We start from the raw sequence: 8,010 nt of genomic DNA on the forward strand, positions 1-8,010 counted from the left end.
TTATAGTTAATATTATATTAACTATATAATTAATATTAATAAAATTTTATAGTTAATATTAGCGTCTATAATTAATATTATTTTAGTTAATATGATTTTAATTATATAGTTAAGATTAATAAAATTTAATCATTAATATTAGGATTTATAATTAGTATTAATAAAATTTTCTAATTAATTTAAATTTTTATAATTGATATTATTTTAGTTAATAAAATTTAATAGCCATCATATTAGGGTTTATAGTTAGTATTAATAAAATTTTATAATTAATTTTGTGATTTCTAATTAATATTATTTTATTTATATAATTAATATGAACATAATTTTAATATTTATTGTTGAATCCAGTAAGAAATTAATATGTACTTATTAATTTATATTTATGTATTATATTTAATTTAATAAAAATATTTTTTATTTTGTAGTATCAGAAATCAAGTCCGCAAAGAAAGAAGCACTTAGTTTACATTGACATTATATAGTCGTACTATTAGAGATTGTTATGACTAATGATACTTTGAAAGAAATAATTGTTAGAATTAAAAGCCTAAATAGAAAGGGTGAATTGTTTTTGAAAGATTTTCATAAGTATTAAAGGTAGAGTAAAAAACTATAAAATTAATTAATTGAAAATATGTTTAGTCAAATAGAAAAAAAAATTGATTACAGAAAATTAACCAGATGTTTTTACGAAACAACCAACAGATTTGAAAATAAAGTTAAAATAATTTAATGAGTATAAGAATAAAGAGGTTCACACAAGATATTTATACTGGTTCACTCTTAACCAAAAGTTACACCAATTAATCATTGAAAATTTACTATGTAATCAAACACATACAAAAAGTGATGTTATTGAACTCCCTCAGAACACACACCACTTTTGGAAAATCAAACTGTTTCCATAAACACCTTCTGAAACTACACCACACTAGAACACAGAGAAATACAATGTTCAAATAAGAAGGGAATAAAATACACCTGGGTAAATCAAAGTTTAAAATTCATAAGTACAAAATCTAATACTATTCCACACACTTGAGATGACCCAAAAGCTTTTGAAATCTTAAAAATTGTTTTTGATTAATCTTTCTTTCTTAGTTAATGTATATGAGTATAAAACAACATTTTATACTTTAATCAATTAGTCAAAGCAGTTAAATAAAAAACCAGAAACAGTTACAATCATTTAAAACAGATTGGAACCACCTAATAGAATTTTGTTAAGGTTTAAAAAAAAAACAATTGATTCCTCAAAACAATTGATTGAATCTATTTGACAGTAAAGCCAAAACAAAGCAAAGTTTTTCTAACCATTTTAAAAATCATTAAGTGTCAAACAACCAGTTGATTTGACATTTCAACATGTTAAAATTGTACAACCTTTTAGAAAAAACATATTTTCAAAAAGATTAAGATTCAATTAACATTGAATCATCTTAAGGAGTGAATTAACAAGTTTCAAACAACTAAGCAACACACACATCAACAGAGTCTTCAAGTTTTCCACTTGGATTTGGAGACCTCAAAACACCTTGTTCAACAATAATGACATCCCTTTATACATACACAGGTATGATGTGTTAAAGATTGCAGCTACCAACGAGTACCTAAATATATCCGTCATTTAATTTGAATGATATAAATCACTTCCACCTATAAATCAATTTACTTTATTATATTAAATTATTAATTATTTTTAACTAATTATATTTGTAGTTATTTATCTAGCCTTTTTAGTAGTAATGAGAAAACATTATGTCTCTAGATTCATGAGTTAATTAGTTCAATAAGAAATAAACAACCTAAAACTCAGACATACACTATCAATTATCTGCTTACAGAAAAGCATATATATTTTGCCCTTCTTATTCATGAGTAAGATACAAAATTGTACCTCTGATATTAAAAGTGAATTTAAAGCTTTTTGTAAGATTATGTTTTGCTTTAAATTTCAAAAGTACACAATGCTGTTGTTCAGATGACCAAGCCTGGATCAAAAGGCCTATGAATATAGAATTGGTTAAAAGAAATCTTAGCATATAAGAAACATTCAAGAATTAACCAAGTCATGATAATTCCCACAAATGTTGGACATTCTTCTTGGGGAAACATTTGAAATTGCATCAACCCTCACTCTTGTAACATGAGCAGGTTCTTACTCTCTCAGGGGGTGACATGAACTTTTCCAGTTACTAAACTTAAATACAAATCAGTGATTAATGTGAGTGAAGTTTTGCAGATTTTAGATTGATTCCATTCCCACTTTCCTTGATTAGACCCATCAACAAATTGCTAAGCTAGGAAAGTTCTCAATCACTATCACCCTAAACCCACTTATGCTTTTGCCAATGGATCACTAAAATCACTTATGCCCACTAACTATAACATTCCAAACCTTCCTATTATAGAAACAGGATAATCTCATCCACAATTTGGGGAACACCCATTTCATCACAGCCGTCCATTCTCCACCAATGCCATCCCTTGGATCAAATCTTGATGTGGGTCCCACCACCAAAAACCAAACCGCCCACACAATTATACCATTTGTTTTTTTATTCCCAATCTAGGGCGGCTGACCTAATTTCTGTTTTCGACAACCAATGCCTTCCACTTTCCTTCCTCCAATTAAAACACGACACGTGGCTTCAACTATGACCCAAACATTGACCAGCCCCTCATAAACCGGCTCGGGTGGGTCCCATCAGATTTTAGCCACCACTAATCCCAAAAGTTAAAAATCAGAAAATTCACTTGAAAGAATAAAAAATCATGAGAGGAAATAATTGTGTACCAAACCCACTAAATTATATTACTCATTATTAGAATCTTCAGTTTATAATGGTGATCCAATAATTCAAGATTAAATATTTTTTTTTACAATTTTGATAAATTTACTAGTAGTGTTGAGTAATTGAAGTGAATATAGACACAAGATTTAATAAAATCTATTACTATTATATCAGCATTCCATATATAGACAGTCCACCTATTTGGGAAGAGTACAATGTCACTGTCTTCATCCCCACCCCACAGGTTTACCAAAGCACTATTTACACCCAACCCCAAAACTTAAGTATAATTGCTTTAGAAACCAAACCTATAATGTTCCTCACCGTCTTGTACTTTGGGTTGAAAGGAACTTGCTTATTTTGCTACACATTTTTTTTTTCTGAAACTATTTAACAGATGTTTATTTTCTACTTTCTCAACATTTTCCACTTCCTATTGGATTTTTCCTATATGGACAAACAATATTAACAGGTAAGGAACAGAGAAGGGAACACTTCCAGCACCGGCCTTTTTCAGCAAAAAGCACGAGTGTTGGAACGGGTGAAACTGCATGGAGAAAGTTGCATTTTGAGGTAAATATGAGGGCATTTCAGCAATAACCTAGAGTTACTATCTGTCTAGTATTCTATCACTAGTCCTCCCATTGGGGCACGGTGTGGTATTCCCTTTCTTCTCTTGGCCGTTCTGTAATTAACCGAAGTTGGTGGTGGGGTGGACGGTGTGAAACTCTGCACCTTGTTGCTGTTGTTCTTCCCATGGCTGCTGTTGCTGCTGTATGAATCCTCTGAGTCTGATGCCATTGTTGTTGACTTTTTCTTCTTCTCGAAGTTCCTTGAAGTCCCCACAATCTACAATTCATTCTTGCATTCATTAATATTTAATTCAAAAAAATACCACACTTCAAATCAAGAAGACGGAGACCATTCAAATTTTTAAAGATCAACTTGAAAATCCAAAATTCAAATATTGGGTAGAGCAATTAATTGAAAACCCACAGTAACATTCATCAGCATAAATGAAAAAGTCAAACCCATTCAAGTGCTGGCTTGATAACAAAGCAAACTATGGTAAACAAAATGGTAGCTTGGTTTAATATTATTAATATATCAATATCAATGCCATGGTTTTTAATTCAAAGAAAAAGGGATTGAAAAAGGAGATGCTGAAACTGAAAAAGGAAACCCTTTTTTTTTGGATTTGAAAAGGCTTGGAATCTCAAGCAATGGATGGCATTGTGTGGAGTGAATATTTACCTTGCAACCAAGAGAACAGAAACGGTATGAATCAAGAAGGCTACGCTCACAGACTTCACAAGTGTTGGTGACTCCTTTACCAGGCCTTGGCTGAGGCCTCTCATTCAAGAAAACAACCCTTGCACTGTTGATAATGTAGGTTTGGACCCCTGTAATGTCCAAAACCTTCTGAATCTCGTTCACCCTAATCACATCATGGTATGAGGACCTTCTTATCTGTCACCAAAAGAAAAAACAGAGCACATTAGAAGGGAATGGACATTTGTTGCATTGAAAAAACATCTTTTGGTTCCAAGGCTGTGACTTTTACCTATCCCACCACAGGACTTGTTAAAAGGAGGAGCGTGGAAATTAAGGGAAAAAAAAGGGAATTAATCAACCACCCAAAACAGTTAATAATTTGGCACATAAGAAAATTGAAATCGGAACCCAATTAATGACAGTTCAAATGTCTCAGCAGAGAAGGGGGAAAAGATGGGACTTTTTAACTAAGTTCCAGAAAAAGAAGGAATCTAACACGCCCACAAAAGGAAAAGTGATTGTTTTTAACAACAATGAGTGAGGATCAGAAGTGTGTCAGAAGCTGAGAAAGAAAGAAAGAGAGAGAGAGTTGATAATAGGAACCTGAATAGCACGGTGATCTTTGTGGTAACCGAGGCAGAGGGAGCAGAGTGCGCCGTTCATACAATCCAAGCAGTACATGTTGCACTCGCTCTTGTGCGAATCAGCGTGCAACTTGCATTGAACAAAGAAGCTCTCTTTGAGCAGAGGCTTCAGCCACGGTGGCCACCGGTTGTCCGCGTCATCAGGGCCTCCAGAACCCTTCTCAAAAAATTCAAAATTTGAATGAGACCCAGAAAGCAGAAGAATGATTAATTGCACTTTTTTACAGAACAAGAAGAAAACAGTGAGAAAGTGGAGGGAAGATGCACGAAAGCATAAGTTGAGTGAAAGTGGGAGATTGAGTTACCATGATTCTGCGGTTCTTGGGCTTGATTTCTCGGACAGTGATGGTTTGGTTTTGGAACGCCAGCTTGAAGGAGGTGCTTTTGAAGAAGTGAAGTGTGCTGTGGTGAATTTGAGGAAGTGGGGGAGAGTGTGTTGCTCTGAAGAAGAAGAAAAAGAAAAGAGAAAGAAGAGAAAGAGTGAGATTTTGAGGCGGTGTGAGAGGGAATGGGTTCTTGTAGAATTTGGAGGCGGTAGAATAGAAGATGTTTGAGAGAGAAAGAGAGAGAAAGAGAAAAAAAACAAGACAGAGTGTGTATGAGAGAGAACAGAGGTTGTTCTTATCCACACAACAAAGTCGTCTCACACGACCAAACCTAGCTCCGAACCCAAACCCAAACCCAAACCTAACAGATGCGTTCTTGGTAAGGAATCCATCTCCTTCTTTCCTTTTTATTTCCTTTCATTTTCCTATTCTCCTTGTTCTTATCAATTTTGGTTTTTCCACCTTCTCCTTTCTATTATTTCTTCAAATCTTCTTCTCTTCCCATTTTACTCCACAAATATCTTCTAATACCTTTCAATATCATAATTAAACTTTAAATCTTTATTATTTTAGAACACCAGTTCAATCAATTTTAAAATTTAAATCAAAATTATAATTCCAATTTTAACTTTAGAAAATTGAGTTTCATATTTTAAGTTAAGTAAATTTAATTTTTTATTAGCAAAAATAAAATAAATAATTTTTATTATTTCAGATACTTCAATCTTTATAAAAAAAATTGGAGGCATGGTAAGTAAATTGAATTTGATCGCAATTAATAAAATATAATTCACGAATAGGATAAATTCCAAATCAAAGCAATGGTGTGGATTTTTTTTATTAATTATTATTATGTATGAAATTTATAAGTTCCATTTTTTTTATTGCTTGATTAATCTAAGTTGATAACAATAAGAATATATTGTTCACATATTCAATAATACAATTATGTGTGATTTTTTCACAAGATAATTTATTTTTAATTATAAAAATGAAATATTGTACATTTGTATATTAAGAGAACTGTTAATCAAAGTTAATGCAATTCATTTTTATTGAACTTATTTGGCTAAAATTTATTTTCTCTTCAAATCCAATTCAAAATCACACTTTAATTCTAGTTACTTCCGTTTGCATGCTTCTTGTAAACATAAATATAGGTAAAATTAATTAATACCATTTAATTATAGTAGGAATATGTTTGATACGATATTTCGGCCAACTTTTTTTTTTATTAGTTAGTTTATCTGACCTAATTAATAACGTTTATTAAGCAAATATTTTTTACTAAATTATAACGTTTTTTTCATATAAATACTTCTAGATTCCTATATTTAATCATATTGCCTTTAAACTGTTAATTAAATTTCTCCTTTACTATGTATAATATACATAAAATACAATTTTCTTATTTTACCTCTTTATTATAGTACATAGAAAACTGCAAATAATAATTTTTTTTCATTTTCATTCGTTTTCGGATACTTTTTATATTACCCTGTTTATTTCAACCACTATATTAGTTTCAAAATTCATTTTAATATTTCCATAGATATAGATATCAGTATATAAAATATTATTTATAATTCAAATAATATATATATATATATATGAGATAATTGATTATAATTGAATGAACAATTATATCTCCTATCTTAATTATCATTTGGATATTTTAGTTTAGACTAAAACTTTATATACACATATTGATATTGATTTTATAGAGAGTACTCACTCAATTCTTTTATTTTATTTTAATATTTATATATTTTATATTTTATATTTTCTCCAATTCTTATTAACTTGAGCATTAGAAAATATTTTTACAAATGAAACTCCACTCGATCTTCGTCAACAATTCGATAATTAATCTAGTCGTACAAGCTCAGTTTTTCAGAAATAATATTTCCACCTCAAGAGAATCACACTCTTTTCTGATTAGAACATTTAGGCTCTGTTTGGATTAGAGAGAGGATATGTGAAGACTTGAAGGAGTGGATGTGTGAGGATGTGTAAGGAAAGTGTGAAGAAAGTGAGGGTGTTTGGATTGAGGTATGTTAGGGTGGATGTGTGAGGAAAGTTTATAGGAGTTTGTGAGTGATGTGATGGTTGTGAGAGAATTTTAATTTTTTTTAAAGGTGTGAAATGTTACTTTACAGATTTACCTTTGTCTATTAAAAAAATTAATAATAAAATGAGTTGTTTTTGTTTAAAAATAACAACTTTCACATATTTCGTAGATTTAAAAATTATAAATAGAAAAAAATATACGTTAAATGTAAATATGTATAATATAAAAATTATAATTAGAAAAAAAATATGTATTCAACAAATTAAATAAAAACAGAACTTCAAGTAATTTCTTTAAAATATTAAACATGTGCTATAAAATTGAAAAACAAATCAAATCTTATATAAAAAAAAATATTATTTTTTAAAATTAAAAACTTTGTAGTAATGAAAAATAAAAAATACTAAAATATATATATATAACGTAATTAATAATAGAAAAAAAATTATAACTCATAAACATAATAACTATACATAGAAATATATTAATATATACACGACAACAAATTAAATAAAAACATAACTTCAAATAATTTCTTTAAATATTAAACATATCACTACAAGAAAATAATGAAATAGAAACCAATTTGTAAAAACCAAAATAATTAGTTGCAATAGTAACTAAATTAGAGACCATTTTAGAAACTAAAAAGAAATTTAGTTTCTAAATTAGTTTCTATTATTTTCTATTATTGTTAAATAGTTTCTAAATTGGTATCTAATTAGCAACCAAGGTTTTTGCTACCAAATTTAGAAACTAAATAATTGGTAGCTAAAACCTTAGTTGCTAATTAGATACCAATTTAGAAACTATTTAACAATAATAGAAAATAATATAAATTAATTTAGAAATCAATTTTTTTTTAAGTTTATAAAATGGTTTCTATTTTAGTTCCT

The 8,010-nt window shown here is 29.3% G+C and overlaps 1 protein-coding gene across 1 annotated transcript; it reads right to left on the reverse strand.

Moving 5' to 3' along the window:
• Positions 1-2,943: 2,943 nt before the first annotated feature.
• On the reverse strand, positions 2,944-5,488 carry LOC137808676 (protein RGF1 INDUCIBLE TRANSCRIPTION FACTOR 1-like). The gene is made up of 4 exons (XM_068609921.1): positions 5,023-5,488; positions 4,677-4,874; positions 4,053-4,268; positions 2,944-3,647 (listed from the first exon to the last, which is right to left on the reverse strand). The coding sequence occupies exons 1-4, from the start codon at positions 5,023-5,025 to the stop codon at positions 3,417-3,419; spliced, it is 648 nt and encodes a 215-aa protein (XP_068466022.1). The 5' UTR covers positions 5,026-5,488; the 3' UTR covers positions 2,944-3,416.
• Positions 5,489-8,010: the final 2,522 nt, after the last annotated feature.

Source organism: Phaseolus vulgaris, chromosome 3, assembly GCF_000499845.2.
Source record: "Phaseolus vulgaris cultivar G19833 chromosome 3, P. vulgaris v2.0, whole genome shotgun sequence".
Classification (NCBI taxonomy): domain Eukaryota; kingdom Viridiplantae; phylum Streptophyta; class Magnoliopsida; order Fabales; family Fabaceae; genus Phaseolus; species Phaseolus vulgaris.